Source organism: Nannobrachium achirus, assembly GCF_963921795.1.
Source record: "Nannobrachium achirus genome assembly, chromosome: 20".
Taxonomy (NCBI): Eukaryota; Metazoa; Chordata; class Actinopteri; order Myctophiformes; family Myctophidae; genus Nannobrachium; species Nannobrachium achirus.
In genome coordinates, this window is record NC_137827.1 from 1,935,080 (window position 1) to 1,954,631 (window position 19,552).

A 19,552-nucleotide genomic window follows, 5' to 3' on the forward strand; every position below is an offset into this window, starting at 1 on the left:
GAAACAGTTTTAACCCGTACTTGCGCATGCGCTAACTACTTGCGCATGCGCTAACTACATGGCTAACGACTTGCGCATGCGCTAACTGGGTTGAAACTGTTTCCGGTCGTTGTTTCCGGCCAAAGTGTAGTCCGTTTTGGACTACAGAAAAACGTAGGAGATCTTCCGCTCCCGACCGGATCAAACGGCCCGTTTAGTAAACGAAGACCAGGCTTTCCCCCAGCGGAAAGCCTGGTGATGTGAGGTTACTGCTGATTGTCACTCAGGTGCATTGGGAGCACCTGGCCAGTGTTCCCAGGGTGCTCTATAAAAGGCTGGGTGTGGTCACACTCAGTCTCTCTCTCCTGCCATGAGAGCAGCAGCACTTTGGGCTTAGCCTAACTTTTGGTTTGCACCTTCAACACCACCACACTACATCTTCCACACACTGCTGGCACTACTGATTACACTGATTTAAATGGTTGCTTAACCATTTAAGTTTGGTTCATATTACTGTTTATAGTGTACTGTAAATAAATATGTTTTGTGCACTTTTAACAGCCGTGTCCCTCTCCTTTTGTTATGGCCTAAGAGCCGTGGTCATAACAATACACACACACACACACACACACACACACACACACACACACACACACACACACACACACACACACACACACACACACACACACACACACACTCAACAACAAACGTACGTATGCACAGGGATGTGTGTGTGTGTGTGTGTGTGTGTGTGTGTGTGTGTGTGTGTGTGTGTGTGTGTGTGTGTGTGTGTGTGTGTGTGTGTGTGTGTGTGTGTGTGTGTGTGTGTGTGTCACATTGTAGAGCTTTGGATAAAGGACTATAAAAATGCACCAGTTCTTCCAAAACTGTTACTTTTACGGATAAAGAATAAATAAAAGAAAACAGCAAAAGTAGCAGATCTACAAGCTCAAAAAGAGCTCCACATTTCTTTGGTAAAGACATTTGATAGAGAGTGAAAAACTGACTGTATCAAGTACATACTGTATATTAGAAGTACCTTTTACCAATTATATACTGTAGGGTTTAAGTGGTACCAGATATGCAGCTCTAGAAATAAAAGGTGAATTGATCCCAGTGCATGACGGAGGACCATATCACGATAAATTAAATCTCAACAATACGATTATTGTGAGTGTTTTTTATCCCAATAAACGATAATATCGCGTATCGTCCCATGCCTACTTGGAGGTTGGCTATTTTCACCAAAAGGCCCTTTTGGAAATTTCAGCCCCTGCCTCTCTAACATTCTCTCCACGTCCCTGGTGTTACCTGAATGACAGTAGAGGTGTGCTGTGGTCCAGCTCAGCCTCGTCCACATGGATCCTACCTACCTACCTACCTACCTCCCTACCTACCTACCTACCTACCCACCTACCTCCCTACCTACCTACCTACCTACCTACCTACCTACCTACCTACCTACCCACCTACCCACCTACCTCCCTACCTACCTACCTACCTACCTACCTACCTACCTACCTACCTACCCACCTACCTCCCTACCTACCTACCTACCTACCTACCTACCTCCCTACCTACCCACCTACCTCCCTACCTACCTACCTACCTACCTACCTACCTACCCACCTACCTCCCTACCTACCTACCTACCTACCTACCTACCTACCTACCTACCTACCCACCTACCTCCCTACCTACCTACCTACCTACCTACCTACCTACCTACCTCCCTACCTACCTACCTACCTACCTCCCTACCTCCCTACCTACCTCCCTACCTACCTCCCTACCTACCTACCTACCTGAATGACAGTAGAGGTGTGCTGTGGTCCAGCTCAGCCTCGTCCACATGGATCCTACCTACCTACCTACCTACCTACCTACCTACCTACCTACCTACCTACCTCCCTCCCTACCCACCCACCCTACCTGAATGACAGTAGAGGTGTGCTGTGGTCCAGCTCAGCCTCGTCCACATGGATCCTACCTACCTACCTCCCTACCTACCTACCTACCTACCTACCTACCTACCTGAATGACAGTAGAGGTGTGCTGTGGTCCAGCTCAGCCTCGTCCACATGGATCCTACCTACCTACCTCCCTACCTACCTACCTACCTACCTACCTACCTACCTGAATGACAGTAGAGGTGTGCTGTGGTCCAGCTCAGCCTCGTCCACATGGATCCTACCTACCTACCTACCTACCTACCTACCTACCTACCTACCTACCTACCTCCCTCCCTCCCTACCCACCCACCCTACCTGAATGACAGTAGAGGTGTGCTGTGGTCCAGCTCAGCCTCGTCCACATGGATCCTACCTACCTACCTCCCTACCTACCTCCCTACCTACCTACCTACCTACCTGAATGACAGTAGAGGTGTGCTGTGGTCCAGCTCAGCCTCGTCCACATGGATCCTACCTACCTACCTCCCTACCTACCTCCCTCCCTACCCACCCACCCTACCTGAATGACAGTAGAGGTGTGCTGTGGTCCAGCTCAGCCTCGTCCACATGGATCCTACCTACCTACCTCCCTACCTACCTCCCTACCTACCTACCTACCTACCTGAATGACAGTAGAGGTGTGCTGTGGTCCAGCTCAGCCTCGTCCACATGGATCCTACCTACCTACCTACCTACCTACCTCCCTCCCTACCCACCCACCCTACCTGAATGACAGTAGAGGTGTGCTGTGGTCCAGCTCAGCCTCGTCCACATGGATCCTACCTACCTACCTCCCTACCTACCTCCCTACCTACCTACCTACCTACCTGAATGACAGTAGAGGTGTGCTGTGGTCCAGCTCAGCCTCGTCCACATGGATCCTACCTACCTACCTACCTACCTACCTACCTACCTACCTACCTACCTACCTATCTACCTCCCTACCTACCTACCTATCTACCTCCCTACCTACCTACCTACCTACCTACCTACCTACCTCCCTACCTACCTACCTACCTACCTACCTACCTCCCTACCTACCTACCTACCTACCTACCTACCTACCTACCTCCCTACCTACCTACCTACCTACCTACCTACCTACCTACCTACCTCCCTACCTACCTACCTCCCTACCCACCCACCCTACCTGAATGACAGTAGAGGTGTGCTGTGGTCCAGCTCAGCCTCGCTACCTCCCTACCTACCTACCTACCTACCTACCTCCCTACCTACCTACCTACCTACCTACCTACCTACCTACCTACCTCCCTACCCACCCTACCTGAATGACAGTAGAGGTGTGCTGTGGTCCAGCTCAGCCTCGTCCACATGGATCCTACCTACCTACCTACCTACCTCCCTACCTACCTCCCTACCTACCTACCTACCTACCTCCCTACCTACCTCCCTACCTACCTACCTACCTACCTCCCTACCTACCTACCTACCTACCTACCTCCCTCCCTACCTCCCTACCTACCTACCTACCTACCTACCTCCCTACCTACCTCCCTACCTACCTACCTACCTACCTCCCTACCTACCTCCCTACCTACCTACCTACCTACCTCCCTACCTACCTACCTACCTACCTACCTACCTCCCTACCTACCTACCTACCTACCTACCTACCTACCTACCTCCCTCCCTCCCTCCCTCCCTACCCACCCACCCTACCTGAATGACAGTAGAGGTGTGCTGTGGTCCAGCTCAGCCTCGTCCACATGGATCCTACCTACCTACCTCCCTACCTACCTACCTACCTACCTACCTACCTACCTACCTCCCTCCCTCCCTCCCTCCCTACCCACCCACCCTACCTGAATGACAGTAGAGGTGTGCTGTGGTCCAGCTCAGCCTCGTCCACATGGATCCTACCTACCTACCTCCCTACCTACCTACCTACCTACCTACCTACCTACCTACCTCCCTCCCTCCCTCCCTCCCTACCCACCCACCCTACCTGAATGACAGTAGAGGTGTGCTGTGGTCCAGCTCAGCCTCGTCCACATGGATCCTACCTCCCTACCTACCTACCTACCTACCTCCCTACCTACCTACCTACCTACCTACCTACCTACCTACCTACCTACCTACCTACCTCCCTACCTACCTACCTACCTACCTCCCTACCTACCTACCTACCTACCTACCTACCTACCTCCCTCCCTCCCTCCCTCCCTACCCACCCACCCTACCTGAATGACAGTAGAGGTGTGCTGTGGTCCAGCTCAGCCTCGTCCACATGGATCCTACCTACCTACCTCCCTACCTACCTACCTACCTACCTACCTACCTACCTCCCTCCCTCCCTCCCTCCCTACCCACCCACCCTACCTGAATGACAGTAGAGGTGTGCTGTGGTCCAGCTCAGCCTCGTCCACATGGATCCTACCTCCCTACCTACCTACCTACCTACCTACCTACCTACCTACCTCCCTACCTCCCTACCTACCTACCTACCTACCTACCTACCTACCTACCTACCTCCCTCCCTCCCTCCCTCCCTACCCACCCACCCTACCTGAATGACAGTAGAGGTGTGCTGTGGTCCAGCTCAGCCTCGTCCACATGGATCCTACCTCCCTACCTACCTACCTTCCTACCTCCCTACCTACCTACCTACCTCCCTACCTCCCTACCTACCTCCCTACCTACCTACCTACCTACCTCCCTACCTACCTACCTACCTACCTACCTACCTACCTACCTCCCTACCTACCTACCTACCTACCTACCTACCTACCTACCTACCTCCCTCCCTCCCTCCCTCCCTACCCACCCACCCTACCTGAATGACAGTAGAGGTGTGCTGTGGTCCAGCTCAGCCTCGTCCACATGGATCCTCCCTACCTACCTACCTACCTCCCTACCTACCTACCTACCTACCTACCTACACCTACCTCCCTACCTACCCACCCACCCTACCTGAATGACAGTAGAGGTGTGCTGTGGTCCAGCTCAGCCTCGTCCACATGGATCCCCAGAGAGGAGTCACAGTGATAATAGTTAAGGATTCCTGCCTCCGCCTTGAAGCCTGGGAAGCCGCACACCGCTGCAACGTGCTCCGACAGCCACTGGAGGGCGCCGGGGAACGCCGTGTGGTGATCTGCAGAGTAGGTCTGTATAAAAAATACAACAACGTCCACACAATTAGTTTCTTCATTTTTTTCTTAACCGAAATCACTTGGTTCTATAAAGAAATGATATCACTTCAAAGGAGTAGTTTCACCCTAACAACAACGTATTTCTCTATTATTTACACACTCTATGACACCTTGAATTCATGGAGATTGATTGTTATTTTAGTTTTTGTCACATTCCTGTGATGTGATGACAGTCAGTCTCCATCTCCGTTTTTTAACAAAAGCTGCAAACAAAACACAGCCACCATTTAAAGAGAGTTTGTGCGTGAATATCTTAACTAGAAGTCATAGTACGTGGAGAGATGACTGCAACAAGGCAGAAACACTCCAGTTTAAAAAGGTTAAGGTGCAAGGCTCCATAATGTCATGAGAAAATTACAAAAGAATTCTCCTATGGCGATTTCAACAGAAAAAAAAAAAAAAAAAAAGTGTTTGTAGCTACTGCACTCTGGCTTTGTGTCAGGGACGAGCTGGGCCCCTGATTCAGCCCGGGAAAATCGCCTTCTGGGTGCGCTGCAAGGCCCTAAATACTAACCGATGAATCTGTTAATGGCCGGTCTGGACAGGCCGGGATTGGACCGGCCGTTCGGGAGTTGTCCCGCTTTTCCCAATGGCCAGCATGTCCCTGCTTTGTGGGCAGTATAGTGATAACTAGTACCTTAGTAGTCCAGTTGTAGTGATAACTGGTACCTTAGTAGTCCAGCTGTAGTGATAACTGGTACCTTAGTAGTCCAGTTGTAGTGATAACTAGTACCTTAGTAGTCCAGTTGTAGTGATAACTAGTACCTTAGTAGTCCAGTTGTAATGATAACTAGTACCTTAGTAGTCCAGTTGTAGTGATAACTAGTACCTTAGTAGTCCAGTTGTAGTGATAACTGGTACCTTAGTAGTCCAGTTGTAGTGATAACTGGTACCTTAGTAGTCCAGTTGTAGTGATAACTGGTACCTTAGTAGTCCAGTTGTAATGATAACCCAGAGTCACCCAGCGGAGTTTCTCCAGGAGAGTCTTGGGTCGTCTTTTATCAGAACCTTTACTCCTGTGAGGAAAGCAGACCAAACATATGATTAGGAACAAATGTGGGCCTTTCAGGGCAGGAATGTCATGAAGGCCATGGCCGTCGTTGCCCCTCAGTTTGGCCTTAATGCCCCTCAAACCAATGGCATGACCTGAGACCACAGTGGCCTTAATGCCCCTCAAACCAATGACATGACCTGAGACCACAGTGGCCTTAATGCCCCTCAAACCAATGACATGACCTGAGACCACAGTGGCCTTAATGCCCCTCAAACCAATGGTATGACCTGAGACCACAGTGGCCTTAATGCCCCTCAAACCAATGGCATGACCTGAGACCACAGTGGCCTTAATGCCCCTCAAACCAATGGCATGACCTGAGACCACAGTGGCCTTAATGCCCCTCAAACCAATGGCATGACCTGAGACCACAGTGGCCTTAATGCCCCTCAAACCAATGACATGACCTGAGGCCACAGTGGCCTTAATGCCCCTCAAACCAATGACATGACCTGAGACCACAGTGGCCTTAATGCCCCTCAAACCAATGACATGACCTGAGACCACAGTGGCCTTAATGCCCCTCAAACCAATGACATGACCTGAGACCACAGTGGCCTTAATGCCCCTCAAACCAATGACATGACCTGAGACCACAGTGGCCTTAATGCCCCTCAAACCAATGGCAAGACCTGAGACCACAGTGGCCTTAATGCCCCTCAAACCAATGTCATGACCAGAGACCACAGTGGCCTTAATGCCCCTCAAACCAAAGGCATGACCTGAGACCACAGTGGCCTTAATGCCCCTCAAACCAAAGGCATGACCTGAGACCACAGTGGCCTTAATGCCCCTCAAACCAATGTCATGACCAGAGACCACAGTGGCCTTAATGCCCCTCAAACCAAAGGCATGACCTGAGACCACAGTGGCCTTAATGCCCCTCAAACCAAAGGCATGACCTGAGACCACAGTGGCCTTAATGCCCCTCAAACCAATGGCATGACCTGAGACCACAGTGGCCTTAATGCCCCTCAAACCAATGGCATGACCTGAGACCACAGTGGCCTTAATGCCCCTCAAACCAATGGCATGACCTGAGACCACAGTGGCCTTAATGCCCCTCAAACCAATGACATGACCTGAGACCACAGTGGCCTTAATGCCCCTCAAACCAATGGCATGACCTGAGACCACAGTGGCCTTAATGCCCCTCAAACCAATGGCATGACCTGAGACCACAGTGGCATTAATGCCCCAGCTGACTGCACCACTTTCTGCTCTGTCTGGTCAATATGTAGACCGTAGACACCGGTGTCTTGTTGAGTCCTCATTTTTAAACCAATCCAGTATCTTTGATTTGTACAGGGCTGAGCATCAGACTGTAAATACCCTTTTCTATTTCACAGCAGATATTCTACATATTAAATGTAACCTTTAAATTCAATTAATTATTTCAATGGAAACTTTATTTTATTTGATGGCCTTCCTGCCCTGGCATTTGGCCTTTGTGCCCTCAATAAATGGACAACCTCAAAGGCCAAGTGGCCGCGCCCCTAAAATGATGAAATTCCAGGCCTGGTGACAATATGATGATGAGAAAACTGGGTAATTGTAACTACTACTTAAAATGTTAGGGAGAGACTAGTGGAGAAGAGATCCAGTAGAACTAAAACACAAGTCATTTTACAGTATGTTAGGTTGCGTTCTGAAAATAGCAGATCTACAAGCTCACTGTGACATGTTAACTTGTAGATTGGCTAATCTCAGCAGGCAACCAAGTGTAAAATACATTTGTGTCGACAAAATCAACTGTACATTTAGTCAACTGAAATGTAGTCGACTAAAACTAAACTAAAAGCAAAACATTTCAGCTGACTAAAACATGACTTGGGGTGCCCTCACACCAAAATACCTATGAGAATGGAATCCGTGTTCTGCCAATGCATTTCAATGAGAGTGAAGCGGTTTCATGCCAGCAGAGGATTTCTGCAAAAAACGCTCCCTTCTCATTGAAATGCATTGGCGGAACGCGGATTCCACTCTCATAGGTATTTTGGTGTGAGGGCACCCTAACACTAAATCAAGATGTGCTGTCCAAATCCACCCTGATGTGAAGTGAAGAGAAGCCAGGCCTAACCTGATGGCGGTGGCGCTCTGACCCCAGAGGTCCTGCGTGTGCGTGGGGTTCATGTGCATGTCCAGGTTGCACACGTTGGGTTTCTGGGGGAAGATCTTCAGACACTGACGGGTCCAGCAGACATGAGCCTCCGGGAGGAAGGGGTTGGAGATGAAGATGAACCCTGAGGGGAAGAGAGAGGCCTGGTTATCATTGGAACCTGGAAAGCATTCGTGTCATTTTAGATCTTAGCCTTGGCTATTCAAAAAATATATATATATAGCAGATGCACAAGCTCACAGCGTGGCACGAATTGATGCGCTGCGAGCATGTTTGAAAAACGGCTTCCAAAAGCTGAAAACAGAAGCTGTTATATATAATGTTATATATAATCTGTTATATTTTAAAATATCTTTACACGATAAAGACTAAACGGAAGTGGGGAGCAGGAATGAACACTGGTTGGTGTCCAAGTAATGAATAATAGAATGTAGTAAACCTGGGTTTGTTTGATGAACAGCAATGCATAAACCTGGGTACGGTACACATTATAATTAAACCCTCCAAAAAAACGCGGGCAGAAGTTCTTGATTATGATGACTAAAATAATTGAACAGAAATCCTTGATTTTGCTATGAAATATGCAGGTTTGTATGTGATTTTATGCGGTGAAATTGTGGAAAGTTGTGAAATATGTGACATGCAAAATATGCAGATAGTTGGCGAAATATGCTAAAAGTTGTGAATTACGCTGGGGTTTATGTGACTTTATGCAGTGAAATATGTGAGTAGTTCTGAAATATGCGGGCAGAAATATGCAGGCGATTATGCCACCTTTTTAAAAACCTGACCCCTTCATAATCTGGGCCATTTGGCTGATTATGTGAAATTCTGCGATGGGATAATATTTTTTTTTTAATGTATTTAACAGTAAGGTATAAACCTGGGTATCCATGCAGGCTGAAAGCTCTCCAGTCCCGGGCAGGTCTCAGTCCAACTCTACTGGCCTCCATGTCACTCACTGCTGCAGGGTTTAGAATGGTGGGGACCACCTGTCAATCACCACACGCACGTACACAGCGGCAGAGACAAATCATTATTAGAAATTATTTCAGCGACAATAATTTGTCTCGTATAATGTCATAATTGTGTCAGTCCCAACACACTGTCACAAATTTGTAGTCATTCACTCTTTATCCAGGGATTTACAGTAACCAAGGTGTTTCAAATAGTTCAGGCAAATAAGCCCATACTTGCCTCCCCTTTTTCATCTTTATTACATTTTTTGTTATTGATGTTGACTGATATTGATATTGACTGTGGTGTTCCTCAAGGTAGCATACTGGGACCTCTGTTGTTCCTAATATACGTGAACGACATGGCATCTGCTTGCGACTGCAACCTGTTCGCGGATGACTCGGCTCTCCTAGTCTCGGGCAAGGACCACTTGCAGGTTAAAAAGACACTTAACTCTGAACTGAGTAAGATCTGCACATGGCTTAACGACAACAAATTATCAATTCACCTGGGAAAAACCGAGTCCATCCTCTTTGGATCAAATCATAACCTCAAAAAGGTAGATGACTTCACAATCAAAGTGGGTGACAAGGTCATAACACGAAAAAACGAAATCTCTTACTTAGGATGTATCCTTGAAGCTAATCTTTCCAGCGAAAAGATGACTTCAAAAGTAATAAAAAAAAATCAACCAACGAACTCGTTTCCTACAGAGGATCGCCCCAATGATCAACTTCAGCACACTGAAGACCATAGCTGGTGCAATAATCCAGCCCCTCTTTGACTACGGAGTCCACGTATGGTATCGTGACGCCCCACAAGCCCTTAAAACTAAACTCCAAACAGCCCAAAATAAACTAATTAGGGTCCTGCTTAACCTTCCCTATCAGACTCACCTCACCGCTACTCACCAGTTAAGAGTGGGGTGGCTCAGAGTAGATGACAGAGTACAGCAACTTGCAATGGGCCTGGTGTACAAGATACACCACACCACTATGATACCCAAGTACCTGTCAAAATACTTTATAAACGTTAAGGATGTCCATAATTACAACACCAGAGGCAGTGCCACAGATCACGTTCAACCCAGAGTCAACTCAAAGAAAGGGTCGAACTCGTTCTTCTGCTATACCACAAAAATGTGGAATGCCTTACCGAAGGCCATAAAGGAGTGTGGATCACTAGCATCCTTTAAAAATGCCCTGAAAAACCACTTACAGGCAGCAGCCGTTCGCAACTGGTAAAAAACCTAGCCCAACCCTACCCTCCCTGCCCCTTGCTTGTATATACTTGTATACTTGTATATTCCTTGTATATACTGACTGTTTGTTTAGATTTACTGTATATTCCTTGTATATACTTACTGTTTATTTAGATTTACTGTTTTTCTTTTCTTTTTTTCCCCCCCTTTTCTTTACATATCTACTGCATAGTACTGTGTTCTATTTGTCTGTCATTCAATGTTATATGAGATACTTAAATGGTTTCCTGTTGAAATAAGCTTAGTCTTTTCATGGATCTCCTTTTAGTAGACCTTGTACCAGTGAACTGTACCGTCATGAATCTGTACATTTTCCTGTGCAAACTTCTAATAAAGCCTTCAATCAATGATATCTAATCTACTACATAGTAGGCTACTGTGTTCTTCTATCAGTCTGTCATTCAATGTTATATGAGATACATAAATTGGTTCCTGTGTAAATAAGCCGTAAAGCTTACTAGCATCTCCTTTTAGTTGACCTTGTACCAGTGAACTGTACTGTCATGAAACTGTACTTTTTCCTATGCAACCTGCTAATACATGCTTCAATCAATCAATCAATCAACCAAAATGCACACGCGCGCAGGCACGCACACACACACACACACACACACACACACACACACACACCTTGTCACAGTGTGTTGCTCTACAGAAGTCCACCACATTGCTCAGATCAGGAGAAGGATTTCTGCTCTTATAGAACTTAAACACCTTCCTGAAGGCGTCCTCTCCCGCCAAGGACACTCCCGCCATGTTAATATTATTATTCATTAAATCATTGTTATTGTTATTTTTATAGTTTTATAAGTGAACTCTTTCTGCACGCCGCAGCCTGCATGGGCGCCGCCATCTTGTAAACAACACCCAGGCTCCTCCCTCTCCCCCCTCCCTCCTCCACGGTGCGTGGAAAAACAGCAGATCTACAAGCTCACAACGGGTCGCGGCCTCGACGCGTTGTGAGCTTGTAGATCTGCTGTTTTTCACGCCTCCCTCCTTCCTAGCCCTGAAACGTGATTTCTCACCGCCGTCATGGATGGCGTTCAACTTACTGTTGAGCAGTTGAGACAATTTGCCCCGTATGTCAACAAAGACGTTCACATTTAAAAAGTAAAGTTCTTACTGAAGGCTCACAGATGTCACAGTATGGTCCGCTTGAGCAGAATTACCCTTATTCTCCGTATTGTTTAATAAGAAGCATTTTAATCCGAACGGTCGCCATTTCTTACAAAAGGTTTTAATGTATCAGAGTGCAGTACACCTCCCGACAAATGGGGTCGCGTTGAGAAAATCCGTGAAAATGGCCGTTGATCGGATTCAAATGCTTCTTATTAAATGATACGGAAGATACGGGTAATGCTGTTTGAGCGGCCCGTATTGAGACAACCGTGAGCCTTCAATAAGAACTTTATTCTTGAAATAAAGTTCTTTGTTTGGACGTGCGCTGCAAAATGTGATGAACTGCTCAACATCACCTTGAGGTGGATCCATGACGGTGGTGAGATACGACGGTTATGTTTCAGGGCTGCTAACAACCAACCAACCAATCATAGCTCCTCAATTTGAGTCACGTGATGATTACAGTGACGACAATGACGTCAGAGGGGTCAGAGGTTGTTGAAGGACATCCAACATGGCGGCGACCAGCAGCAAGAAGGTGTTTGAGCTTTTTGTCACCAAAATACCCTGGAATATAGCTAGTAGTGAGTATTAATACTTTATATTATATTTATATTAAATACCCTGGACTATAGCTACTAGTGAGTATTAATACTTTATATTATATTTATATTAAATACCCTGGACTATAGCTACTAGTGAGTATTAATACTTTATATTATATTTATATTAAATACCCTGGACTATTGCTACTAGTGAGTATTAATACTTTATATTATATTTATATTAAATACCCTGGACTGTTGCTAGTAGTGAGTATTAATACTTTATATTATATTTATATTAAATACCCTGGACTATAGCTACTAGTGAGTATTAATAATTTATATTATATTTATATTAAATACCCTGGACTATTGCTACTAGTGAGTATTAATACTTTATAATAAATACCCTGGACTATAGCTAGTAGTGAGTAGTAATACTTTATATTATGTTTATATTAAATACCCTGGACTAATAGCTAGTAGTGAGTATTAATACTTTATATTATATTTATATTAAATGCCCTGGACTATTGCTACTAGTGAGTATTAATTTATATTTATATTCAATAAACATTAATATTAAATTCACTGGACCATATTCTATTTTCATTTTTTCCTTCTTTATGACTACTTTGTGTTGCTTTTGTTATTGATGTTATCCTCCTCATAGCACTGTGTTCTATCTGTCTGTCATTCAATGTTATATGAGATACATAAAGTGGTTCCTGTGTAAATGAGCCAAAAAGGCTTACAGGCTTTCACTGTCACAAAACTGTACTTTTTCCTATGCAAACTGACAATACATTATTTATTTATTCAATCAATCAATCAATAGCAACCAGCCTAGACCATAGTTAGCCACAACTCCCTCCAGATAAATGTTGAATCTACAGAGTTGCAACCATTGACAGCCCATACATCCAAACAGAAAAGTCCTGTCTGGTTCATTGTTTCATAAAACAATGTTAAACTGACCAACATTGCAGCTCTACTGAAAGCTTGAATTATCCTCTTTCTATCTGCAAAGTGTTTGTTTCATAAAAAAAAAACACTGTCGACATGTTATGAGCTACTTTCTGTCAAGAAATGTTGTGCAGGCGATTATTTTTCTAAGTGTTGGAGTTTGGAAGCGCTCGTTTACAAAAACGGCCTCCTGCATTATGTGCAATTTAGAACCAGGTGGTACACACGACCGTTGAGTGATTTCCCAAATTCCCACGAGCGCTTCCAAACTTTAACAGAAAAATAATCCCTGCTCGGAATGTATTGACGGAAATGAACTCTTCTTAACATGTCTACGAAACAAACACTTTGCAGATAGAGGATAATTCAAGCTTTCCGTACCGCTGCAATGTTGGTGAGTTTAACATTGATTAATTCAATCAGACTTTTCTGTTTGGATGTATTATGGGCTGTCAGTGGTTGGTGTTGCAACTCTTGATTACAGATATTAAAAACAGCATCTAAAGAGCTGCTTGTGCATCATAGCTAGCAGTGAGTATATGTGCTTGTGACTCCTGATTCTAATAAAGTAATGTTGGAGAGGAGATGTTGTTAACCCATTTAGAACGGGCACACATTATTGTGTATCATTATTTTATGCTTTTTTAACTATTGAAAAATAGCAGATCTGCTATTTTTGAAAGATCGTGAAAATTATAATTTTGACCCGATTCTATAAGTGTCTTTTGAATCCTTCTAAGGGTTTCTATGTCAGCAATCTGGCCAGCCATCGTCAAAGAAAAGGTCCTTTTCACTTAACTGGAGCTCAGTTAGTCTGTTCTTGAGAGACTACTATGTCAGTGGTTCTCAAACCTTTTCATGTGAAGGACCCCCAAAATGATATTTATTTGGCCACGGACCCCATCTAAAAATATTTAGTTACAGGGACCACCCAGAAGCAAAATTTGAGTTACAATCGTTCGCTTTGAAAATACATATATTCAAAGATTTGCACACATTTTTACGACTTTTTCAAAAATAGCAGATATACAAGCTCGCAGCGCGGCACCGATTGCCGCGCTGCGAGCTTGTAGATCTGCTATTTTTCAATAGTTAAAAGCATTCAATAATTCTATGCCTAAATTTAATGTTAATGTTAATGTTGTGTCTTTCAGAGGAGATGAAGGAGTACTTCGGACAGTTTGGACAAGTGAAGAGATGTCTGCTACCCATGGTAACTTTATCAAGGATACATCTAGTGTGTGTGTGTGTGTGTGTGTGCGTGTGCGTATGCGTGTGTGCGCGTGCGTGCGTGCAGAGTAAATGCATTTTTATATTTGAAGTATATATTTTTAGGAGCATGTCAATTGGTCTGTGTGCACAGCCTTTGTGATTACCTTTTGGTTTAAATGAATGGGAAATCGCTTCAGGCACCAGCATAGTTTTAAAAGGGGCAGGAACTGCGATGCTCTATACTATATATCTGATTGACTTTTAAAGGGATATTTCTCTTTCAAAAAAGGTTTGGGTCATTTAATTGTCTGCTCAGGCTTTTGTGAACAGTTTTTTTAAGTTGCTTGATTCAATATTGTTTATTTAGATATTTGATACTGATTTCATCAGACTCAACCCCTTCATATAATTATACAAACCCATTGTAACTTCAAACTCCATTTTAACCATGACAGATTCCTCCAAAACGAAAACAACCGTCCTTAGTTCTGCTGCCTCATAGTGCCCTTTAGTTTATGTTTAATGTTATGTTTCAGGATAAGGAGACAGGGTTCTGGGTTAGGGTTAGGTTAATTTAGGTTAACATGATGTATGTTATGTTTCAGGGTTAGGGTTAGGTTAACATGATGTATGTTATATTTTAGGGTTAGGTTAACATGATGTATGTTATATTTCAGGGTTAGGGTTAGGTTAACATGATGTATGTTATATTTCAGGGTTAGGTTAACATGATGTATGTTATATTTCAGGATAAAGAAACAGGGTTCCACAGAGGGTTCTGCTGGGTTTCCTACATCAGTGAGGAGAGTCTGAACAACGCTCTGCACAAAGAACCACACGTACTGGAGGGAGCCAAGGTACTGATTTACAAACCCTCTGTCACATAAGTAACATTATAGAACCATAAGGTACAGATCTACAAGCCCACCTGTCACCACATAACATTATCATAACATTATCATCATAGAACCCCAGTAGGGTTAACCTCAAGGGTGAGATGCCACACTTATTTTGCTGCACGCACGCGTGCCTCATATGCACACTGATTAACAATAAAAACAGCCTGTGTGCATGACGTCATGAATTTAGAGGACCCACACTTCTAAAATCCATATCACACCACTGGTTAACCTGCATTATACATCATCATAGAACCACCCCCCAGTAGGATTAACCTGCATTATACATCATCATAGAACCCCACCCCCAGTAGGATTAACCTGCATTATACATCATCATAGAACCACCCCCCCAGTAGGATTAACCTGCATTATACATCATCATAGAACCACCCCCCAGTAGGATTAACCTGCATTATACATCATCATAGAACCACCCCCCAGTAGGATTAACCTGCATTATACATCATCATAGAACCACCCCCCCAGTAGGATTAACCTGCATTATACATCATCATAGAACCACCCCCCCAGTAGGATTAACCTGCATTATACATCATCATAGAACCACCCCCCCAGTAGGATTAACCTGCATTATACATCATCATAGAACCACCCCCCCAGTAGGATTAACCTGCATTATACATCATCATAGAACCACCCCCCAGTAGGATTAACCTGCATTATACATCATCATAGAACCACCCCCCCAGTAGGATTAACCTGCATTATACATCATCATAGAACCACCCCCCCAGTAGGATTAACCTGCATTATACATCATCATAGAACCACCCCCCCAGTAGGATTAACCTGCATTATACATCATCATAGAACCACCCCCCAGTAGGATTAACCTGCATTATACATCATCATAGAACCACCCCCCAGTAGGATTAACCTGCATTATACATCATCATAGAACCCCACCCCCAGTAGGATTAACCTGCATTATACATCATCATAGAACCCCACCCCCAGTAGGATTAACCTGCATTATACATCATCATAGAACCACCCCCCAGTAGGATTAACCTGTATTATACATCATCATAGAACCACCCCCCCAGTAGGATTAACCTGCATTATACATCATCATAGAACCACCCCCCAGTAGGATTAACCTGTATTATACATCATCATAGAACCACCCCCCCAGTAGGATTAACCTGCATTATACATCATCATAGAACCACCCCCCCAGTAGGATTAACCTGTATTATACATCATCATAGAACCACCCCCCCAGTAGGATTAACCTGCATTATACATCATCATAGAACCACCCCCCAGTAGGATTAACCTGCATTATACATCATCATAGAACCACCCCCCCAGTAGGATTAACCTGCATTATACATCATCATAGAACCACCCCCCCAGTAGGATTAACCTGTATTATACATCATCATAGAACCACCCCCCCAGTAGGATTAACCTGCATTATACATCATCATAGAACCACCCCCCCAGTAGGATTAACCTGTATTATACATCATCATAGAACCACCCCCCCAGTAGGATTAACCTGCATTATACATCATCATAGAACCACCCCCCCAGTAGGATTAACCTGCATTATACATCATCATAGAACCACCCCCCCAGTAGGATTAACCTGCATTATACATCATCATAGAACCACCCCCCCAGTAGGATTAACCTGTATTATAGTGACAACAGTCTCTGTGAACAGCAGCCATGTTGGGAAGAACCTGGTCCTCCTCCTTACTTCCTCCACAGGTCTTACAGATCTCTGCTATAACTGAAGCTGTGTGTGTGTGTGTGTGTGTGTGTGTGTGTGTGTGTGTGTGTGTGTGTGTGTGTGTGTGTGTGTGTGTGTGTGTGTGTGTGTGTGCGGACATCACTGGTTTCTTTCCAAAATGGCTGCCGTGCATATAGACTTTATTACTTGGGCTTTGTGAGAAGTGTTTTTTTTCCTCCAGGCTGTCCTCAGTGTGTAACAGTGTTGTGTATCTTCAGCTCCAGGTCCAGAGGAACCGGTCCAGAGCGGTGACATCACAGAAGAACAACAAAGACGAGTACGACTGATGTCAACCACAACAACCTCTGTTATTATTATATTATTATTATTGTTGTTGTTAAAGGTTGGTTAAGTGATTGTCTTTGGTTATAATAAGTTGTTAAATAGCTCTATGTTGTCTCCCTAAATGTTCACCCACCTAAGAATTATATTCCGTTTACGAGTTGGAGAGACAACGCTATTTAACACTGTTACTGAACAAACTCTATAGCAATGATTACTATCAAGAATATTGTAATTTAACCTTTTTACAAAGAAAATACTTGTTTTAAACCAAACATATCACTTACCCAACCTTTTAATATTGTGTCACTAACTGTTGTTGATCTCCATCATAGAGCTACACATTCCACCACACCAACACACGTTCACATCCAGTGTAAAAAGGATTCTATTCAGCCAGCTGTGTACAGCTGTGTCCAGCTGTGTCCAGCTGTGTCCAACATGCAACAATAAATATGTTGATTTAATCGTGATCTGCATTGTGTTGTTTAATTTGACCTAGAATAGATATGAGCATCATGTAGACACTTCTCATGTTTTTGTTACTCATCAGGCTTGTTTTGTCCTGACCATAATAATGTCCAAAAGTGTTTTTAGTATTTTGATTTCAGTGGGTGGGACATGCAGTGGCTAAATACATATTTTTAGACACAATAATCCATTTACAGCAGCCCCCATAAGTCACATCTGACCATGAAAGATTGTGGTGCATCTTGGGAATGGGCTTATTGTGTAAAAAAATACATATTTAGCCACTTTCAGTCATGCCATGCATGCAAATCAAACTTGTTAAAATCTCTAAAACAATAGAAAGAAGTAAATTAAAACATTTTAACACTCATCTAACATATGAACCCTTGTAAAAAAAAAAAAAAAAGTTGTCCTTTAAACTGATGCCAGTTGTGTTGTTCACCTGGTGTCCTATGGTTTCAATTTACAGATTTACCTTATAAACAAGTACAAAACAAAAAAATCAATCCTAAAAATTACAAGGAGCAAATGTAGTGAAGCTAAAAACTGGAGTAATACGTTCTCTCAGCTTTGTTTTAGTTCAAACTCTGGCTGCTGTGTTTGTTGTAATCTAGTCAGTAGATTTATTTTATTTTGTCAGGCCAGAGAGAAGTGCATTGCTGTAATCAAGCTGAGAGAAGACAAAAGCGTGTGAAGCTCCAGCCAATAAACCGCCCTGCAACAGCCCTGCCAATCCAGCTCAGCTCTATTGGCACAGTGGTTTGCGTGTCGGACTGGCGAGTGGGAGAGTGGTGTTCAATTCTCGCTCCTGCGCATCACTACTTGGATCAGCGTTTTTGCAGCGTCCAGCGACAGATAATGTCTAATTCATGCAATTTGCTACAATGGGAAGGGAGCACAACATTTCTACAGCGGAGGGTGAGCTTCTGTTTGGGGCTTAATCTACAAGGGGCTTAACTGTTATATAGAGGCTGTATAACAAACGGCAAAATTATTATTATATACAAAATATATTTGCAGGATTTTTGATTAATTAACACATGCCTGTATTACTAAAGTAAACGTTAGATGTTGTAAGTATTTGACATTGTCCTTTTGGGGTTTGGTTGTTTCAATTGAATACTTTATTAACAGTTTGCAAAAACAAGGCAAGGTGACACAGATTTATACAAAATAATACTGAAAGGATTAAACCCAGATGAGGCCTCTGGGCTTCAATTCATTGAGACATTTTAAGATAAACAATAATGTACAATAATATACAAAACAAAAACATCATTTGAAAGACATACATGTACAGTAAACTGTTGTAGGTGCTCTTTTAGAGTGCTTTTGAAGTAAAGAGTGTCTGCAGTTTAGTTTGTTGAGGCGCTGGCTTACCACCAGGTGGTGCTAGTGTACCACAAGGGCTGCTGTTGCCCCTCAAAAATATGGCATGCCCAGAGGCCACAGTGGCCTTAATTTAGGGGCGGCTGTGGATCAGGAAGTAGAGGGTGGCCAATGGTCCGTGGGTCGGCGGTTCACATCCCGGCTGTTCCTGTCTACATGTCGAAGTGTCCTTGGGCAAGACACTGAACCCTGCGTTGCCTCCAATGGTGTTAGCTTGACAGTTGCCACCATTGGTGTGTGAATGTGGGAAGTGAGGACGCTGGCGTTGACTGTTCGCCGCTTCACCTCCCAATGTATGAATGAATGGAACATTGTAAAGCGCTTTGAGTTCTCAACTTGCTTAGAAAAGCGCTATAAAAATGCAATCCATTATTATTATTATTATTATTAATGCCCCAACTGACTGTAC

General features: G+C 44.1%; 2 protein-coding genes across 2 annotated transcripts in view; one reads left to right on the forward strand and one right to left on the reverse strand.

Moving 5' to 3' along the window:
- alkbh1 (alkB homolog 1, histone H2A dioxygenase) overlaps positions 1-11,333 on the reverse strand; it is a 19,370-nt gene extending 8,037 nt beyond the window's left edge. Inside the window, exons 1-5 of the mRNA XM_080750477.1 lie at positions 11,126-11,333; positions 9,161-9,269; positions 8,239-8,401; positions 6,030-6,120; positions 4,866-5,059 (exon numbers count right to left, since the gene is read on the reverse strand). Coding sequence (XP_080606603.1) covers positions 4,866-5,059; positions 6,030-6,120; positions 8,239-8,401; positions 9,161-9,269; positions 11,126-11,269 — 701 coding nt within the window. The 5' untranslated portion in view covers positions 11,270-11,333. The remainder of the gene's footprint in view (positions 1-4,865; positions 5,060-6,029; positions 6,121-8,238; positions 8,402-9,160; positions 9,270-11,125) is intronic.
- Positions 11,334-12,107: 774 nt separating this feature from the next.
- On the forward strand, positions 12,108-17,754 carry slirp (SRA stem-loop interacting RNA binding protein). Its single transcript, XM_080750063.1, has 4 exons — positions 12,108-12,198; positions 14,280-14,338; positions 15,087-15,194; positions 17,220-17,754. The coding sequence occupies exons 1-4, from the start codon at positions 12,129-12,131 to the stop codon at positions 17,286-17,288; spliced, it is 306 nt and encodes a 101-aa protein (XP_080606189.1). The 5' UTR covers positions 12,108-12,128; the 3' UTR covers positions 17,289-17,754.
- The last annotated feature ends 1,798 nt before the right edge of the window (positions 17,755-19,552 follow it).